The sequence below is a fragment of the Lutra lutra genome, chromosome 11, assembly GCF_902655055.1.
Source record: "Lutra lutra chromosome 11, mLutLut1.2, whole genome shotgun sequence".
Classification (NCBI taxonomy): Eukaryota; Metazoa; Chordata; class Mammalia; order Carnivora; family Mustelidae; genus Lutra; species Lutra lutra.
The window spans coordinates 68,039,954-68,061,830 of NC_062288.1; the positions used below are offsets into that span (position 1 = coordinate 68,039,954).

A 21,877-nucleotide genomic window follows, 5' to 3' on the forward strand; every position below is an offset into this window, starting at 1 on the left:
AAGAACAAAGAAGCTGAGGATTGGATGGGAAACTGAGGAAATTAGTGGCATTTCCTACTCTGGGGATTTCAGTAGGGTACTATTTCAGCCCCTGTAGGACAGGGCAGGGAATACACTTTGAAATAAACTTTGCATAAGGCAAAGCTTGAATCCCTCCAGGGATTCCATTAGAAATAAGACAAGGATGAAGAGAAGTAGGAGCAGCACTTAGGAACAGGGACCAGCAGGAATAATTGAGAAAGCAGACCCGAGAGAACTTGAGAGTCAGGCTGGAACCAGTATCTGAGAAGCTGACTGGTCCTGGGAGATCAGAAAGGTACAACAAAATAAATAGAGGACATTGAGTGAAAGAAAGGGGTGCCAAAACGAGGAGAAGTAGATGGGGTTTGGGGAGGCGCAAGATCTAGGGAGGCTGGGGGGGTGAACCAGGAACCAGGCAAAAGAGCAGTCAGAGGCAAGATTGGCATGACTTGAGCCTCACACTCCTAATAGAGGGCTGTGCCCCAGCTGGTCAGCTCTTTATCCAGAGATTCCTGGGTAAAGGGCAGCAGACACTTGCAGATACCAGCCCCTCGTGCCTATCAATAGCTACAGAGGGTCTTTCCTGGGACAGATCTCTCTGGGGTTGAGCAGCTGGCCAAGGCCTACCATAACAATCTCTCAGTATGATTTTCAATCTCAAAAAGGTGGGGGGAGGTTGAGGACTTAATAGTTCAAAAAGCGAAAAGGAATTAAGAAAGGGACTCAAGAATCTAACTTTAGGACAAATTAAATTTTGGTAGTTAAATTTTAATGCAGTTTTTTTTTCTATTATATTGCAATCTGGTGAAATGATTCTCAAACATTTATTGACTTTAGAGAATATGGAGTGGACCTATTTTAATTACTTCTCTAAGTCTTCTGCTAGTATTCAATTAATTGTCTTTAAATATTCCGGTCACAAGACATACACAAGGGCACTGGAGAAACAAAGCAGAGATGGAATGTCCACTTTTTTGTCCAGGAGGACTTCTGTACTACTGCAACCCAGTGAAGTGACACTCCATATCTGGGCTTCCATGCTGCCACATGTTAGCTGAGTGACCTTGGAAAAGTTACTTAACTCTCCTGAGTCTCAATTTCTTTTCTCTTATTTTCTTCCTTCCTTCCTTTCTTTTTTCCTTTCCTTCTTTCTTTCCTTTCCTTTTCCTTCTATCCTTCCTTCTTTTATTTTCTTCCTTCCTTCCTTCCTCTTCTTTCTTTCTCTTCTCTCTCTCTTTCTTTCTTCCTAGATTCATTTGAGAATGAGAGAAAGCACATGCACAGGGGGAAGGGCAGACGGAGAGGGAGAGAACGCTCAACCCGACTTCCTCCTGAGTGCAGAGCCCTGGGTAGGGCTTGATCCCAGGACCCTGAGATCATGACTTGAGCCAGAATCAAGAATTGGCTGCTTAGCCAACTGAGTCATCCCCTGAGGCTCAATTTCTTCATCTGATATTTGGGATAAAAATTACCCATGCCCTAGACTTCTTGGGAGGATTATAAGTAATGTATGTGAAATTTCCATCATAGTGCCAAGAAGGGAGGCAGGGCAGCTATCCTTACCAGCAAACTGTTGAATAGACATGTTCACTGTTGATAAGAAAGCATAAATTCAGAGGTACCTGGGACTAAAGAAGGGAGAAGGATGAGCTATTTAGCTAATTTCTGGCTTCATTTCAGGGGGAAAGGATGGGTATGAAACATAAGGCAAAACTGAGACAAGAGTGATAAGCACTATGAAGAAAATGACTGGGGTAGTGCTTGTTCTCTCATACTGAATGAATCTGCCCACAGTCCCATCTGTTCAGAGTGCAGCAGGAGGAGTGAATCAAGGAATGGAGTGGGAAGCAAAGAAGAATGAAGCGTAAGGTCAAAGGGACCAGGCCTTTTATCATGGGCCTGGCCGGGTCATCCACTGGATGACCACTGAGCTGTCTAACCAGGGACCCGTCCCAACCGGAAAGCAGTCCATTGCTTAGCACCACTGACTCTTTCTTCATTCTTTGTCTTGTCAATAATGATTCTCAGTCAATAATGAGGCTCAGTTCAGATAGTTTCTTTTTCTAATTAATGACTTTATTGAGATATGATCCCTAAACCACAAAATTCCCTATTTTAAATTGTACAATTTAGTCGGTGTTAGTATATTCACAGAGATGCATGCAGTTCCTCTTTTAAGTAATCCGAGAAAGGAACACTATAATGTATATTGATTATGATTTCAGATGTGTCTGGACTTGTTTTGTTTTTTTTTTTTAAAGATTTTACCTATTTATTTGACATAGAGAGAGAGAGATCACAAGTAGGCAGAGGCAGGCAGAGAGGGAGGAGGAAGCAGGCTCCCCGCCAAGCAGAGAGCATGATGCGGGGCTCCATCCCAGGACCCCGAGATCATGACCTGAGCCAAAGGCAGAGGCTTTAACCCACTGAGCCACCCAGGTGCCCCTGGACTTGTTTCCTTTTTAAACTTATCTATTTACCATGTTTCTTAGTTTGCTTTATTTTTTCCTTCCTTCTTTTGCTTAGATTTATTGGCTTTACTGAATTTCATTTTCCCTTCTTATAATTTATAAGCCATACCAACTTCTACTCACCAAGTAACCATTCTTAATTTTCACCAACAGTTTAAATTCGCATTTTTTGGTTTCTCCAAGCCCAGAGTCTTTGATTTTGTTTACTTTGGGGGCAAATTCCCTGAAGTGGTACCAACTTGCACCAATCTTTATGATATTTAAACTTAATCAGCACAATAGCCTGCTAATGGCATCACTCTTTTTATCTTGCCCTCCTCTAATATTTTCTCCAGTAAAACCAAAACACAGCTTTTGGAATTGAAATACTAAATGGCATTTTATAATTTAAAATTTGCATCTCTTATAATTTTCAGGATAAAATAAGAAATCCTCAGAGTGGCAACATGCTATGTATTTGGCACATTTCATAACATCTACAGACATTCACCTGTGTTCTACTGCCTTACCTAATGTTTCAGGTATATAAAACTATAGGTAATTCTCTGAACATGCATCCATGCTTTTTCTCAGACTCTTGTCTATACTTGGAGTACTCTATCTCTCCTTCTCTGCATTTGGAACTTCAAAGCATCCTTTAAGTTCCAGCACCAGTTATGTGCCCAAGAATTACTCTATTGCCACTACCTTCTGATGTGTTCGTTCTCCACTGTCTGTTAATTATTCCCCTTTCTGAATTATTTTGGCATTTTTTATGTACCTATAGATGTTGTAAATAATTTATTTACCTCTTCCTCCCTTATCAGACAAAAAGAGATTTAAATGCAGGGATGTGTTTTGTCTGTCTCAGAATCTTCACTGTGTGCTATACAAAAGACGCAATGACATGACTTATTTAATAACAAAATGAAAAATCCCAAGTTGATTATAGCTGCTTTTCTGTTTAGAAATAAGGGACCTAAGGTATTATGCTCTCATGAGGACATGGACTGCTTAGTGCCATTTGGTAGGACTCTACAAATTTCTTAGGACTCTCACTTTGTAGACTGGTCTCTGATGTTGGCTCTACCATGGATTCCTTATAAAACTACTAGAGAAGCCACTTCCATGTCTCACATCTGATATTAAGGTAGTCCTAGGGCCAGGGGCAATGACCATGGAGGCCCAAGCAAGTTTATGGGCAAAGCATTGGGAAAGGAACTGCCAAGACACATAGAAATAGCCCCCAGCCAAACCACAGGCTAAGCTGAGAAGCTCTGCAGTACATAGGCTGAGGTCAGAACAGAATAATGAAGAAATCATTCAGGCAGGATGGGGGAGTCTTGGTGCTCTGGTGGCAGAGAGGCTAGATAGAGAATTACAAAAGCCAGTAGGAAGGATATAGCATGGCACACTAAGAAGTTCACACATCTCCAAGAGACAATGGGAGACCAGGGGAAGTTTTTTAAGAGACATAAAATCATTTATCATAGAATTTGGACTTCAGCCTCAGTGTCTAGCTATACATTTGGTGTCTACAGAGAGAAGAAACCCAGAGGTTTGAAAAATAATATTGTAGGAAAGGCATGAAGGTCTATAAATCCAGGGCAAAGAATGAGGGTGAGGAAATGGAGGTAGTGGTGGGCTACCTTCAAGGGATACCTTGAAACATAAGTTGGGGTCAGACTGCAAAGGGTTTGTAAGACATGGTGGGTGCCAAAGGAACTAAAGAAGGATTTTAAGCAGGGCAATCAAAGAGGGCAGAGGGAAACTGAATTTGCATCCAGTTTGCTGAGCGTCAGGGGTTAGTCACAGACAAGGAAGAGAACCCTGCCAAGGCAAGGTGGTTCATGGAGAAACAGGAAGACAGTCCCGCTCCCTTAGGAGAGTTTGCTCTGGGTCTATAGTTTATTTCTGGGATCTTGACATCAGTTACTGGATTAGATCCAGATGACGCTCTATCAAGAATATGTTTAATAAAGTCAAGGTGGTTTTTCACCATTATTTCACCCTTTCCATTATTAAAAAATAATTGGGGCACCTGGTTGGCTCAGTTGGTTAAGCATCTGACTCTTGATTTCAGCTCAGGTCATGATCTCAAGGTCATGATCTCGAGCCTCACATTGGCTCCATGCTGAGTGTGGAACCAGCTTAAGATTCTCTCTCTCCCGATTATGCTGAGTGAAATAAGTCAAGCAGAGAGAGTCAATTATCATATGGTTTCACTTATTTGTGGAGCATAACAAATAGCATGGAGGACAAGGGGAGATGGAGAGGAGAAGGGAGTTGAGGGAAATTGGAAGGGGAGGTGAACCATGAGAGACTATGGACTCTGAAAAACGATCTGAGAATTTTGAAGGGGTGGGGGGTGGGAGGTTGGGGGCACCAGGTGGTGGGTATTGTAGAGGGCACGGATTGCATGGAGCACTGGGTGTGGTGCAAAAATAATGAATACTGTTATGCTGAAAAATAAAAAATTAAAATTAAAAAAAAAAAAGATTCTCTCTCTCCCTCTGCCCCAACTCTACATGTACATGTGCACCCCCCTTAAAAAAAACCCCAAACAACAACAACAACAACAAAAAACCCCACCATGTTACTTCTGAACAGGTTGTTAATTGCAGGTTGTCTGCTTTAGCTGGTTTAAGCAGAAGGTATCTATATTCTGTAATACCTTACAAAGTATCTTGGAATGTCTGGAACTAGGCTTGGTTGTTACAGAGAGATCACGGCAGTTTATAAGAAAGAAAGAGGATTTGAGACAGATGATATGCAACTGATTATACCTTTCTCTTTCAGAAGTCAGTCCAGATTCTAGTTCAATAGCTAGAGAAAATGATGGACAGAACTTAATGATGGCACATTCACCCCTAATACAGATATAAACACAATATAACTACATGTTTACTTAGAGGAACTACTTTTCAAAGGGGAAAATAATAGACAAATACAGAGATTAGACATCACATAGAATAGATATAACATGAAGCAATCTTTTAAGTGGGTTATATGGAAATTCTATTCCATGCCCACAAAAGCAGGGCTTCCCTGGGGCCAGGTTATTATTATTATTTTTTAATTAGTTTTATCGAGAAGTAAGTTATATGCAAGAAAATTCAACAATTTTAAGTGTGAAATTTGATAAGCTTTGACAAGTAACTAGAATTGTAACCAACATGATATAAAACAGTCCATCCCTCCATAAATTCTCCCATATCCCTTTGAAGTCAATCCCTTCCCCTGCAATGTGGGCCCTGGGCTAGACTGATCTTCTGTCTCAGTAATTTTGATTTTCTAGAAAAAGATTTTATACAATATGTAGTTTTTTGTGGCTAGCATCTTTTATTTAGCACAGTTTCTTAACTTTTAAAATTATCTCCCTCATAAAGAGCCTTTTTAAGCCATTTGTTCCGTTTTCCCCCTCCTTATGAAATTTTAATACCACAGATATACTCTGTCTGTTTATGTACTTATGTATATGTTTTATACTTAGAAAGTGAGGTGTTTTTTTTCACACCTCAAGAACAAACACACTTTTGAGGATACGTGATTTACATGTATGCAAGTATAATGCTTTTGTGATTCATCAGTGATTCATTTTTGTTGCTGGGTAATTTTGATTATATGAAGAGACATTCATGAAGTTTTATTTGCAATAAAACTAATTGCAAATGTGTTACAAAGGTACTAAGAATATAATTCAACTACTGTTCTTCCTCAAATTAGATCCTCAGCCTCCCTGTTGTCAGTAAGCAGATTTATGATCACACAATTGTTGGAAGTTAGAAATCTAGGAGTGACTGAGATACCTTCTTTCCCTTCGTTTCCCCATATACAATCCATTGAATTCTGTCAATTTCACCTCTAGATTCTCTCTCTCTTTTTTAAAGATTTTATTTATTAGAGAGAGGGAGGATGAGTTGGGGTAGGCAAAGGAACAAGCAGACTCCCCACACTGAGCACAGAACCCGATTCTGGGCTCAATGTGGGGCTAGATGCATTGTTTGATTCCAGGACCCTAAGACCATGACCCAGTCAAACAAAGTGAGATGCTCAACTGACTGAGCCACCCAGGTGCCCCACCTCTACAATATTTCTTGAATCTGGTCTCAAGGGATCAGATTTTGCTATGACCCAGAACATTCTAGGCATGGAAGGATTTTTTAATCGTAAAAGAAATGGGAAGTCACTGAAGGGATTTAAATAAGAAAAAGAAAGGATTTGATCAGTGTAATTAAAAGATTACTAAATCTTTCACTTAATAAATAATAAATTAGAATGTGGATAATAAGTTAGAAGGGACCAAGACTATTTAGGGAAAGGATATTTCCAGAGGAAAAACGATAGCGGCTCTTTTATGAATTTGAGGGTGCGGGAATAAGAGAATTGGGAGATGTGCTGCATTTTCAGTGGGACCCATGAAAACTTAGCCAAGGTCTCACTGCTAGATGAAAACAAAACTATGACAAGAAATTCAAATATACACTCCTATTGATTGTAGTTGCTTTAACTTAGCTAATTTTCTTTGGCCAAATTAATCAGTATTCTAAATGAGTTATGTATATTCTTAAATCATTTGCTGATGAGTTGAAAGGAATTAGAGAATTAGAATCATACTTAAAAAAACATTTTGTGTACTTAACACACACATCCGACTTTCCTTCCATGTTGTAGTCCCCCCCCACCAGCTGTTGCAGTACTAGTATCCATGCATCAGCTTCATATGGTCTGCAATCTAGTTTTATGCAAACTGCTTTTTAAAAAGATTTTATTTATTTATTTGAGAGAGAGAGCACCCTGGGACCATGACCTGCACTGAGCGCAGTCCCACTGAGCCACCCAGGCATCCCTATGCAAACTGTTTTGACTATGTATGTACAAACACACACACACACACACACACACACACACACACACACACGTGTCTCTGGGGGCCTCTTGATGAGGTCTTTAACTTATTAATGCTTCAGAATCAATAACTGACTATGTTTTCAGTCTCGATTATACAGATATGCATATAACATAGTCTTTATTCTTAAGATACATAAAGTTTACATCATGTAAATAGATAAATGACAAAATCACATTGCTAGTGCTAAGAAGGAGATAAGAACAAAGCTCTGGAAATTTGTCAGTTACATTGGTGTTTCGTCTCTTCCAGGTGACTTCTGAAGTATGGCTCACCACAACGTTTCATCCTGCAGTCCTATACTGACACCCCATTTAACCAGGCTCTACTTCCTCGTACTCATTGGAGGGCTGGCGGGCATCATCTCCATTCTGTTCCTGCTGGTGAATATGAACACCCGATCTGTAACTACCACAGCAGTTGTTAACCTGGTGGTGGTCCACAGCGTTTTTCTGCTGACAGTGCCTTTTCGCTTGACATATCTCATCAAGCAAACTTGGATATTTGGGTTGCCCTTCTGCAAATTTGTGAGTGCCATGCTACACATCCATATGTACCTCACATTCCTGTTCTATGTGGTGATTTTGGTCATTCGGTACCTCATCTTCTTCAAGCACAAGGACAAAGTGGAATTCTACAGAAAGCTGCATGCTGTGGCTGCCAGTACCGGCATGTGGCTGCTGGTGATTGTCATCGTGGTACCTGTGTTTGCGTCTCAGTATGGAACTCACCAGGAGTACGATGAGCAACACTGTTTTAAATTCCACAAAGAGCTTGATCGTGTATATGTGCGAGTCATCAACTATATGATAGTTACTGCTGTCATAGCCACTGCGGTGGTTCTCCTCGTCTTCCAGATCTTTATCATCATGTCAATGGTTCGGAAGCTACGCCCCTCCTTACTATCCCACCAGGAGTTCTGGGCCCAGCTGAAAAACCTATTTTTTATAGGAGTCATCTTTGTTTGCTTCCTTCCCTACCACTTCTTTAGGATCTATTACTTGTACACGGTGGCACACTCACGTGACTGTAACGACACTGCTGCATTTTATAATGAAATCTTCTTGAGTGTAACAGCAATTAGCTGCTTTGATTTGTTGCTCTTTGTTCTTGGAGGAAGCCACTGTAAGCAAAAGATAATTGACCTATGGAATTGCCTCTTGTGCCATTAGCCACAAACTTCAGTATTCAGAACTCTTTTATACTGGGAGTAGAAATGGGCATAGAGAGGTAGGAAGGGTTATTTCATTACTTGATTAAAGTCATGCCATAATGCGGCCAATCAAAAGGACTATAAAATGTTAGAACGTTCATTCCAGTCCTTATTTAATCCCTACCACCTATATGCACAAATGATGCATATAGAAAAACTAGTGATGTTTAGTCCACCTGGAGTTGCAATACTGCATTATTTTCCTATATAAAAAGTCTACTTGGCCCATCTGGGCACCATGAGTCTAATGGTTTCTGAGCTTCACCAGCTTAGTTTAGTTTCATCAGTTTGGAACATGACCTTATTTGGGTTTTGCATTGGATTCAGCCCTCTAGTTCTTTTCATTCCACTTAACCTGGGGTAAATGAACCCTGGCAATAAATCAGCCCCAAAGATACAAACACCAGTTTGCTGATGAGATAAGATATCCATTCAACTCCCATCCTGACAAACAAGAGATAAAGGGGGAGAAGAGGAAGAAACTTTTCTAGATTATCATAATTTTGGTGGGAAGTCACTTACCTAAAAATCAAGAGAAACAGGTCCTTATGACCTTCTGCTATAACAAGGTTATCCAAATTAGTTCTTTGAGAGGTCAAGTTTAAGGACATGGGATCAATATCCTCGATAACTCTAAAAATCATTTAAATCTTACTAAACTAAACAATGTAACTAAAATGTAACTAAATAATCTATAATATAACTAAATGTAACAATGTAACTAAATTAATAACAATGTAACTAAGATCATTTCAATCTTACTAAATAAGGGTGAAATGATAAGTTAAAGAATGTTCCTGACCAATATGCTGCCAGGCATGAAAATGAGTTCCTGAGGGAAGTGATTACATTTTCCCCTTTCTGCTTTTTGAAAAATCTTTACATGTCTTGGGCCAGTTAATTTAGATTTACCTTGGAAACAGAATGTTACACTCTTTACAGTTTCCTTCTCCCCTTAAGGTAATAAGTATTTAAATAAATAAAAACAATATTCTTAAAAAAAGAACTTTTGAAGAAATATATAGAACAATTAATTTAGACTATGAGATTAGTTAGACTACTAAGTTGATACATAGGCTTGTGGGCTTTTTCCCTTCCTGCCCATATTTCTACTATTTCCCCCCAAGTTTCACAATTTTGAAACTTTACAAGGAACCGATCCAGTTTTATACCTAATGCTTCAGAACTAAAGCAATTTATGATAAGAATAGAATAGAATGAATTAAGGTAAAAAAAAAATTTCCCAGAAAAATGAAGGATTGGAATTTAAAGACTTTTTTTCTTAATTTGTTATAATCTATGGATCCATAAATTTACCAGATGGATAAGAAATATCCCTGAGTTTCTCTAATCACTAAAATTGTTGAGTCATAGAAATTAATTTAGAGGAAGAAAGCAACAACATGCTGCACAGACTTGTTCCCAAAATTTTCCTGTTTTAAAATTTATGTCCTTTTTTCTTTTTTAAGTTATATTTCCCTAATTTCTTATTTGACTTCTTTTCCCATTGTTTCTTAGTTTTTTTCTTCTCATTTTGACTTGCAACATTTGTAAGAAAATTTCTAAGACCTATAAAAATTTTGAGAAATTTGTTATACCCATAAATAGTAAAATATAATAATAGCATAGAATGATATAAATAGTAAAATATTAACATTCTTAAACAATTATTTTTGGAAATTACATCAAATTTCTCTTCTTATATATGTGTCTTACTATCTGTTAGCTTGTAAATTATAATCTCTTCCAGATTCTACATATGTTGAGCTCAGACGATTATGCTTTTCCCTCTATTATTATATATTATAATCAAGGGCTTATTTCTTCGGATCTATACGAAATATTACCCAAAATACAGAGATGCAGTATTCGAGTGTACTACTGGCATTTTGTTGCTGGGACCAGAGACTAGGCATCTTGCCTTGCACACAGCTCTCTGCATAGTAAATAATTACCAGGTATTGTTGTGTATTTGAATGTTCTTCCAAACATTTATGAAAGGAAACATAGGCTCATAATAATTAGTCAGGTTTTATTCAGTTTTCATAAACACATAGTATTTTTGGTATGGTTTTAATTTTATGAATTTTCTGAAAATGTAGCTACTAGGGATATGGAGGAAAGTTTTTATTCTGTTTTCCTCAGAACTTTACCAAGAGTTGTTCATTCCTTTGGAAAAGCACATCATCAATGTCCATTAAAATACACAACATACCTGTAAACAATATTTGTAGCTGTGGTAATCAGGTAGATACTAGATGTAGGTGCTAACATCAGACGGCCTAATTTGTCTCCTTTTGTGAACATCTCTGAGCATTTATACATTAAAATATATATTACGTTATTATAAACAACTTTCTCCTTCATTATTCATTTATGTTAGAGTTAGAATACTATATAATGTTGTAGGAGGGTTATATTATCTGTAAACTTTGTTTTAGAATAGTACAAGTGTTAACAAATATTTGGGATAAAAAGTAAGGCTTTGGGTCTCCAAGCCTTGAGACCAACTGAGCTAGCACAGTCACTTTAAAAGAAAGATTTACCAATATGACATTATGAATAGAAAAAAATATTCCTATATTTTAGGATTACTTTTTTTTTTTTTTTTAGAGAGAGAGAGAGAGAATGCATGCACACATGTGCATGTGTGCAAGCTGGTGGGGGAAGGAGGAGAGGGAGAAAGAGAATCTCATGCAGGCTCCACACTACCCTTGATCTTAGCCAAAAGGCCGAGAAGTGATAAGCAGGCTCCACGCTAAGCATGGAGCCCCAGACAAGGCTTAATCTCATGATCCTGAGATCACAATCTCAGCCGAAAGCTTAACTGACTGTGTTACCCAGGCACCCCTATTTTGGGAATACTTACCCTTGACTCAATTCAATTCTAGATTATTTCTTTTGTTTCTGTATTGATTAAAAGAGTCAATGCAGGGGCGCCTGGGTGGCTCAGTGGTTGGGCCTCTGCCTTTGGCTCAGGTCTTGATCTCAGGGTGCTGGGATCAAGCCCTGCATCGGGCTCTCTGCTCAGCAGGGAGCCTGCCTCCCTCTCTCTCTCTCTCCGCCTGCTTCCCCGTCTACTTGTGATCTCTCTCTCCTTGTCAGATAGATAAATAAAATCTTAAAAAAAAAAAAGAGTAAATGCAACCTTTAAGAAAATACATGTGGATTTTTGTTTTTGTTTTTTTGATAAGACAAAGGCATTTCCCTAAGCCTCACAACTCTCATATTGGCTCATGGTCAATATTTACCAGATTTTAATCCCAGGGATAATGACAATTTTTGAGGCACAAAAAGAAAGATTGCTTCTGGCACCCATTAAAAAGCTTTCTAATCAGCCTTTGTTTGTTACTTAATTTTCCTCTGAAAGGTCCTTTGAGTTCCCTTCCTCCTTAACCTGACATAAATTAGGGAAAAAGAAACTATTTTACCTGTAGGTGAAATGAACTTCATGTAGAATGATTCAAGAAGTGGTGAAAATCCCCCAATCCTCCTCTAAATCCTTGTCAATGGGGCTGCCATTAAAACTGCATTCCTAGGTTAACAAAGAAGTTGTAAAGGAAGGCACTGAGCTGAGATGTTCTTGGTCATGGATTCTTGAGTGGGAAATCAGTGAGGTGAAAGTGTGAATGCCATTTCTAAGATTACATAGATTTTGCCCACTTAATCTCTAATAACAGAAGGCATAGACCAAGGACTCTCACATTTACTGGGAGTGGGAAGAACGAGGAAACTCTCTTTGTGATGGGGCTGATTACATCAAGTTGGAAATAGTTGGTAACAAAACCCTATAGTAAAGGGACACAGGGATGGTGGATTTGCTTGGATAAGGCTGAGAAGGCTTAGGATATAAAAAAGCATCTGCAGATATCCAAAACTAGGCATCAGCTGGACCCTGAGAAGAGCTTTGGCCATTGCATGGCTGAGCCTATTTCTGTGACAGAATAGGCATGCCAGATATTTGACAAGACAGAACTCAGAAAAATGAGCACATTCTATTACCTGAAGGAGTAAATGTATTGTCTGAAACTTCCAGAGTTTAGGAGTTGGGCCCTAATATCAAAATGTACCAGGTGGAGGCTTCAACCTGGGACACATTGTAAAAGCCCAGTGGTCAACACCAGGTACCACATTTTGGGTAGGATTAGCAGTGGTGGTCAGGATAGAAAAGATGGGGACAGATGCTGAAACTGCTAAAAGCCTTATGCTTTAGGCTCAGTCTCACCCTTCAGGTGGAAAGGAATCTGGACAACCTGCCTGCAGAAGCTATCAGGAACAGAAGACTGCATCTGATGACAAGTAGCTGAGAGCAAGAGGGGCCGAAGTAAGCCTTGGCTAGGAGTTCTGAGCAAGCAAGGGGCAGCAGAAAGATGTTGAGCTCTTGGAAAGCAGACAGGGCAACAAAGATAGCCCTTAAGAAAGATAGTTTTGCATAGCTGATGAGAAGATCCTGGATACCATTGTTTTATTTGAATTTTGTCATAGTATTTTATCGTAGTATTTGTATTATGTCATAGTATTCATCAACAATGAATGGTTTCTTGAAAAGCTGAAAGCTTTTCTTCTAAGATCAAGAATAAGACAATGATGTCCACTCTTAGGACTTTTATTCAACATAGTATTAGAAGTACTAGCCAGAAAAAGTAGGTAAGACAAAAAAAAAAAAAAAAGATAAAAGAAAGAAGTAAAATTGTCTCTATTTGCAGATGACATATTATATACAGGAAACCTTAAAGACCACCAAAATACTATTATAATAAAGGAATTTAATAAAGTTATAAGATACAAAATCAATATTCTAAGAACAGTTTTCTATCTACTATCTAGATATTTGTCTACTATATACTTTTTAGGCATTTCTATCTACTAACAACAAGGTATCAGAAAAAGAAATTAAGAAAACAATCCCATTTACAATTGAAGAATAAAATACTTCAGAATATATTTAACTAAGAGTTAAAAGAGCTGTACTATGATAATTCTAAGACTTTGATGAAAGAAATTGAAAAAGATGCATGGAAAGATATTCCAGGGACGCCTGTGTGGCTCAGTCATTGGGCGTCTGCCTTTGGCTCAAGTCATGGTCCCGGAGTCCTAGGATCGAGCCTCACATCAGGCTCCTTCCTTGGTGGGGGAAGCCTGTTTCTCCCTCTCCCTCTGCTGCTCCCCTGCTTGTGTTGCCTCTCTCACTGTGCCTCTGTCTGTCAAATAAATAAGTAAAATCTTAAAAAAAAAAAAAAGAAGATATTTCATGCTCATGAATTGGAAGAATTATCATTAAAATGTCCATACCACTAAAAGCAATCTACTAATACAATGCAAAACCAAAATTCCAATGGCATTTGTCACAGAAATAGGAAAAAACAAAACAAAACAAAAAAACCCAAAATTTGTATAGAACTATAAGATATTCCAAACAGCCAAAGCAATCTTGAGAAAGAACCACCAAGCTGGGAGCATCACACTTCCTGATTTCAAACTATATTACAGAACTATAGTAATCAAAACAGTATAATACTGGCATAAAAACAGACCCATAGATCAATGGAAAGAATAAAGAGCCCAGAAATAACCCAATGCATATAGAATCAATTACTTTATGACAAAGGAGCCAAGAATATACAATAGGGAAAGGAGAGTCTCCTTAATAAAAGGTTAGGAAAAATGGACCGCCACATGCAAAAGAATGAAATGTGGCCCTTATCTTACGCCATGTGCAAAAATCAGCTTAAAACGAATTAAAGACTTAAATTTAAAATCTGAAACCGTAAAACTCCTAGAAGAAAAACATAGGGAGTAAGCTCCTTAACACTGGTCTTGGCAATGATTTTTTTGGATTTGACACCCAAAATAAAGGTAACAAACACAATAAAAAAGTGGGATTACGGGGCGCCTGGGTGACTCAGTGGGTTAAGCCTCTGCCTTTGGCTCAGGTCATGATCTCGGGGTCCTGGGATCGAGCCCCGCATCAGGCTCTCTGCTCGGAAGAGGGCCTGCTTCCCCCTCTCTCTCTGCCTGTCTCTCTGCCTTGTGATCTCTCTCTCCCTGTCAAATAAATAAATAAAATCTTTTTAAAAAAAGTGGGATGACATCACATTAAAAGGCATTTGCATAGTGAAGGAAACCATCAACAAAATGAAATGACAACCTACCAAATGAAAGACAGTATTTGCAATCATATAACTGATAGGAGTTAATATCCAAAATATATAAAGAATACACTACTCAATAGCAAAAAACCCCCAAGCAATCTGATTAAAAATGGGCAAAGGAAGTGAGTAGACATTTTGCTAATTAGGACTTACAAATGGCCAAATGGTACATGAAAAGATGCTCAAAGTCTCTAATCATCAGGGAAATTTAAACCAAAACCATAAAATGAGGTATTACTTCACACTGCTAGAATGATTATTACCAAAAAGATAAGAGGTAAAAAATGTTGATAATGATGTGGAAAAAAGAGAACCCATGTGCACTTTTGGTGGAATATAAATTAGTACAGCCACTACGGAAAACACTCAAATAATTAAAAATAGAGCTATCATATGCTCCAGCAATACAATTTCTGGGTATATATCCAAAGAAATTGAAGACAAGATCTTGAAGAGATATTTGTACCACCACCATGTTCATTGCAGCATTATTCACAATAGACAAGACATGGAAACAACCTAAGTGTCCATCAATGGATAAATGGATAAAGAAGATATATACAGTTGACCCTTGAACAACACAGGTTTGAGTTGGGTAGGTTCACTTACACATGGATTTTTTTTTTTTAAAGATTTTATTTATTTATTTGACAGAGAGAGATCACAAGTAGACGGAGAGGAAGGCAGAGAGAGAGAGAGAGAGGGAAGCAGGCTTCTTGCTGAGCAGAGAGCCCGATGTGGGACTCGATCCCAGGACCCCGAGATCATGACCTGAGCCGAAGGCAGCGGCTTAACCCACTGAGCCACCCAGGCGCCCCTACACATGGATTTTTTTCAATAAATAAAGCACATTCTGTAAATGTATTTTTTCTTCCTTAGGATTTTCTTAACATTTTTTCCTCTAGCTTACTTTTTGTAAGCATACATATATAAAACACACAACATACAAAATATGTGTTAATTGATTTTTTATGTTATTGGTAAGGCTTCCAGGTCAATAGTAGGATATTAGTATTAAGTTGGGGGGAGTCCAAAGTTATACCTGCATTTTTGACTATGTGAGGGGTTAGTACCCCAACCCCTGCATTGTTCAAGGGTTATCTGTGTGTGTGCATGTGTATTTATGTGTATATGACACCATATATAGTATATAGAATCTAATAAAAAAAAAAGTCAAAGTTATAGAAGCAGAGAGTAGAATGGGGTTACCAGATGCTGGAATGGTAGGGGAATAGTGAGATGTTGGGTTAAAAGGTTCAACTGCGCAGCTTTGTAGGATGAATGTTTAGAAATCTAATGCACAGGCATGATGACTATATTTAATTTTTGGACACTGGAAATATGCGAAAAGAGTAGATTTCAAGTGCATTTCTCACAAATACGGTAACTACGTGAAGAGATATGTTAATTAGCTCTGCTGTAGTAATCATCCCACCATGAATGATATATGTATATGTATATGATCAAATCAACATGTTATATACTTTAAATGTATTTAATTTTTATTTTAATTTTTATTTAATTTTTTATTTTAATTTTAATTTTTTATTTTTATTTAATTTTATTTTTAATTTAATTTTTATTTTTAATTTTATTGATTTAATTTTTTTATTTTTTAATTTTAATTTTATTTTTTTAAATTTTATTTTTATTTAAATTTTATTTTTTATTTAATTTTATTTTTAATTTTTATTTTTAAAAAATCTCTTAATGAGAGAGTGGAGCATGCCACTCTTGATCTCAGTGTTGTGAGTTTGAGCCCCATGTTGGGTGTAGTAACCACTTAAAAATAAAATCTTTGGGACACCTGGGTGGCTCAGTTAGTTAAGTGGCCAACTTCTGGTTTTGGTTCAGGTCATGATCTCAGTCAGGACTGTGACACTGAGCCCCAAGTTGAACTCCCCTGCTCAGTGAGGAGTCTGCTTCACGATTCTCTCTCTTCCTCTGCTCCTCCCCCAGCTCTCTCTAAAATAAATAATCTTTTAAAAAAATCTTTACAAAATTTAAAATAAAAAATCTTTTAACAATAGTATTAGCTTTTACCTTCCATCATATTGAAAATCTTATCAATACAAAAGTTTACAAAGGCAAAAAAGGAAAGGCAAATGTTTTCTTTATTGTAACACTAGATGGCAGCCCAAAGTAACAAATTGTATCTTCTCTTCAAAACCTGTTACTTGAATTTTAAGCTTAATTTACTTAAAAACAGGACAGGGAGAGAAAAGAAAATGAAGTAAAAATAATAATTCTTTGGCATTTTCAGAAGTCTGAACTAGATTTTCAGGTTTGGCGGTTTTCTCCTTAAAAAAATATTTCATAGCAACTTTATTTTCTTGTGTAAGTTGGCTGAAAAAATACTGTTAAAATAAATATAGCTCTAGCTAGAAAAGCAAAAATAATTCCGAAAACATATATCTCTTCTCATATGTAGAGAGTTTTGTACTTTATTTTAATAATGGTTTGTTGCAAGTAATTTTTTGATCCCAAATTAAATTGATTCTTACAAATAACGTGTAGAATACACAATGATTTTTGTAGAGGATTAGGATTTCAGTGACCTGTTTTTGTTTTGTTTTGTTTTGTTTTGAATGCCTGCCAATTAGCATAACATATGAATGCTTTTTAAAAATTTTTATTTTCTATTTAAATTCAATTAATTAACATATAGTATATTATTAGTTTCAGAAGTCGAGCTCAATGATTCATTAGTCTTATATAAGACCCAGTTCTCATTATATCACATGCTCTTCTTAATGTCCCTCGCCCAGTTGACCCATGCCCCATTCCTCTCCCCTCCAGCAACCCTGTTTGTTTCCTATGATTAAGAGTCTCTTATGGTTTGTCTCCCTCTCTGATTTCGTTTTGTTTTATTTTTTTCCTCCCTTCTCCTATGATCCTGTTTTATTTCTTAAATTCCACATAAGAGTGAGATAATTGTCTTCCTCTGAGTGACTTTTATTTCATTTAACATAATACCTTCTAATTTCATCCACATCATTGCAAATGGCAAGATTTCATTTTTGATGGCTGAGTAATATTCCATTTCATATGTATCTACTACAATTTCTTCACCCATTCATCTGTCAATGGACATCTATGCTCTCTCCATAGTTTGAATGATTTTAAGACAGGGTTTCAGGAAAGTTCCCTATATTTGAAATCTTGAAAAGGTTGGAGTTTATGAGGAACAAGCCTATACCTTACATAAGTCTTTCCCTCCAATGACAGCCTCTGACTAGCTCTCAGAAACCTTTATTCTTCTGGCTTGTACATAGTGTGATGAGATATTTCTCTAACCACTAGGATGTCATTTGTGACTGCTGAAACCTATATTAGCAGCAAAAAAAAATCAATCAATCAATCCAGGGAAGAGAAAGCAAGTTAAGATTTATCCTTTCTGCCACAAGAATAAATATATGGTGTTCACTGGGTGCCAAGTAGAGAAGTATTCATGAGGAACATGTATTGTGATTTCTTCTTTTTTTTTTTAATAGATTTTATTTATTTATTTCACAGACAGAGATCACAAGTAGGCAGAGAGGCAGGCAGAGAGAGGAGGAAGCAGGCTCCTTGCTGAGCAGAGAGCCCGATGCGGGGCTCGATCCCAGGACCCCGGGATCATGACCTGAGCCGAAGACAGAGGCTTTAACCCACTGAGCCACCCGGGCACCCCTGTGTTGTGATTTCTAATGTGAAAAAGTTGGTTGTTGTTGTTGTTGGTTGTTGTTGTTGAGATTTTTCTGAAATCTCAAGCTTTCAGAAAAATTACAAATAGAATATAAATAACTTCTTTTTTCTGAACCATTTCAGGATAACTTGCTGACCTGTTGCCCCATCACTTCCTAATATTTTAATGAAAACCATTATACAGGGGCGCCTGGGTGGCTCAGTGGGTTAAGCCGCTGCCTTCGGCTCAGGTCATGATCTCGGGGTCCTGGGATCGAGTCCCACATCGGCCTCTCTGCTCAGCAGGGAGCCTGCTTCCCTCTCTCTCTCTCCCTCTCTGCCTGCCTCTCTGTCTACTGTGATCTCTCTCTGTCAAATAAATAAATAAAATTAAAAAAAAAAAGAAAACCATTATACAATCTTAAAAATCAGGAAGTTAATATTGATTCATGACTACCATCTAATTCACTGATCCCATTTAACTGTCATGTTTCTTCTGTCTCCTTCACTCTGGAATAGTTCTTTGGTCATTTCTTATTCTCTATAACCTTGACACAAACTCTATGACCTTAAACTATAAACTTGTAGTTTATCTCTTAGCTTGGGTTTGCCTCATGATTAGATTCATATTATGTATCTTTGGTAGTAAGACCACAGAAATGACAATGTTTTCTTAATATATCTCATTACCACTAGGTGGTCCACAATTTTGATTTGTCCCATTACATTCACTTTGCTCACTTGATTTTTTCTTAGGATTTTATTTATTTATTTGAGAGAGGGAGAACATGAAAGCATGCAAGCAGGAGGAGGGGCACAAGGAAGGGGGAGAGACCAGGGAAGAAGCGGACCGAGCACAGAGCCCAACATAGTGCTCTATCTCACAACACTGAGATCCTGACCTGAGCCGAATCTAGAGTCCAGTGCTTAACCAACTAAGCTACCCAGGTGCCCTGGCCACTTGTTTAAGGTAATGTTTGCCAGAGTTCTCCACTGTGAAGGTCTTTATTTCTCTTTGTAATTAAGTATTCTGTGGGAGCTATTTTGAATCTGTGTAATCATATTCCTCATCAAACATTAGCCAACTATCATGCAAAGATGTTCAATATCACTAGCATTCAAAGAAAAGCAAATAAGATAACAAAACATTTTTATCATAAGATCTTTTAAAGCTTGATAATACCTCTTGATTGAGAGTAAAAGTCGCTGTTGTTCAAAGGTATATTAGTACTGCTTTTTGGAGAGCAATTTAGAAATATCTATAGGCGTTTTAAAGGTACATCTATCTCTTGGTATAGCAATTTACTTTCAAATACCTGTCCTTAAGAAATCCACACACACACAAATATACAGGATGTACACTGCAAAGGTATCTGCACTGGGGACACACTACAGCATTATTTATATTAGCAAAAAGTCATAAAGGAACTAAATGTCTTTAAGTGGGGCTGATTACTTAAGCTATGGTGTATCCATGTTTTACAATTTTATGAATTAAATGAGAATAGAGGTATATATTTCGACTTAGAAGAAAACCTCCCTATTGTTAAGGGGAAAAAGCAAGTTGTATCCCTTCTCTGTATCTCATGTTATATGCCCACAACCAGTCTTTAAGCAGATCCTGTCAAAATATATCCCAAATCCAACCACTTCTTATCATCATTATCACTCTGTGCCATCAAGGTCCACGAAACAGATGGCTCATTAAAGCTTGGTAATTTGAGAGTATATTGAAGGGACTATATAAAGGTGTAAGTAGATTTAGGAAACTCACAAGAGATAGAGCCCTCATTAGCAAAGGTCTGGTGGGATGAATGGTAGATGTCATAGAACCTGGAAAGAATAAACATCTGAAGAAGGCTGCCTGGGAGGAGCTAGGGGTAGAGGAACAAACCAATTCCTGTGACTCTGCAGGAAGTGAGCCAGGACAAGAGACATTCTCCTTACTCTCTACCCACCCTCCAATTTTTGCCAGCATCCCCCATTGGCTGAATCAAACCAGCCTCCTGGGGCACAAAACACCATGAAAAAAGATGGAAAGTTCATCTGGGGAAGCAAACAGAAAAAGCTAGAACATATGCTAATCCAGGGCCCTATCTTTTCTTGCCATAGCCTCCTAAACGCTCTTAATTGCTCTTAGGGCTTTCTTATTTGCCCCTGTATTGCCACTTACGCAGCAGTTAAAGGAATCTTTTATTTCTCTGCTCAAGACTTTTAAATGGCTTCATATCACACAGTAAAATCCAAAGCTACTGGCCATTTCTCCAGCATCATGATCATCATTCGCTAGGTTACTTTACTCCAACCCCACAGGTCTTTTTGCTATTCTTTGAAATACCAACCAAATTCCAGCCTCAGAATTTTACACCTGCTGTTTCTGTCTAAAACACTGTCTCCCCAGATATTTCCATGCTTTTCCCCTCCATTTCATTTACATTTTGTCTAAAGTGCCCATCCTGGGGTGCCTGGATGGCTCAGTTGGTAGAGCACAGGAGTCCTGATCTTGGGGTTGTGAGTTCAAATTTTGTTTAAGTAAGCAGAGAGCTTACCTTAAAAAAAAAAATCTAAAAACAAACGAACAAAGTGTCATGTCTCCAGAAAGACCTTCACCAGTCATCCCACCAAAAATGTACTCCTATTACACTGCATTCCATACTTTGCTTTATTTTTCTTCATACTATTTCCTACTCTCAGGCATTATATAATACATTTATTTAAAATTTTAAAACCATTCTCCCCCTTCAAAATGAATGTAAGCCTCAAGAAAACAGGGAATTTTTTTTTCTGGTTTGTTTATTGTTGCAAACTCAGGATACAGAACAATTTTTAGCAATATAGGCTCATAAAATGTTGATAAAGGAATGAATTAATGAATCTTTCAGGATGTGGGAGGGATCAATAACTTCCATAATGTATAGAATAATCCATTGTGTATCTTTTAAAAAAAAAGATTTTATTTACTTATTCATGAGAGACAGAGAGAGAGAGAGAGAGAGAGGCAGAGGGAGAAGCAGACTCTCCGCTGAGCAGGGAGACCCGGTGTGGGACTCCACCCCATGACCCCGGGATCACGACCTGTGCTGAAACCAACTAAGCCATGAAGGTGCCCCTAATTCATAATGTATCTTTTGATATATACATAAATAACCACAAATAAAAGCTTTTATTATGGCTTTTATGCATTACAATATAATTATAAGCCATGAAATAATTTGGTCTGTTCAGTGAGTAAAATATCTCTATAATTTATTAGCCTCAAGTGATAAAACAGCTTTTCTACTCATTTGCTCACAATGGTTATCAAATACAAGCCACTCTGCTACTGATATAGGCCTTTGTGTATCCTGAGAAATGAACACTTCCTAAAATGGTGATTATTATGAACTTATGTAACCACTGAGCTTTAGGAAAGGTATGATTTACTGTTTATAAGCCATTTTCTTTAAAAAGTTTGGCCTGTATTTAC

At 37.7% G+C, this 21,877-nt stretch overlaps 1 protein-coding gene across 2 annotated transcripts in view; it reads left to right on the forward strand.

Annotated features, from left to right (window-relative positions):
• The window catches only part of GPR141 (G protein-coupled receptor 141), a 41,684-nt gene extending 32,638 nt beyond the window's left edge, over nt 1-9,046 (forward strand). The window contains exons 1-2 of one of the 2 annotated variants that reach the window (XM_047694276.1): nt 2,972-3,013; nt 7,633-9,046. In XM_047694276.1, coding sequence (XP_047550232.1) covers nt 7,647-8,552 — 906 coding nt within the window. In that variant the 5' untranslated portion in view covers nt 2,972-3,013; nt 7,633-7,646 and the 3' untranslated portion in view covers nt 8,553-9,046. Of the gene's footprint in view, nt 1-2,971; nt 3,014-7,632 lie in introns of those variants that run through there. The other variant, XM_047694275.1, reaches the window with a different exon arrangement.
• Nucleotides 9,047-21,877: the final 12,831 nt, after the last annotated feature.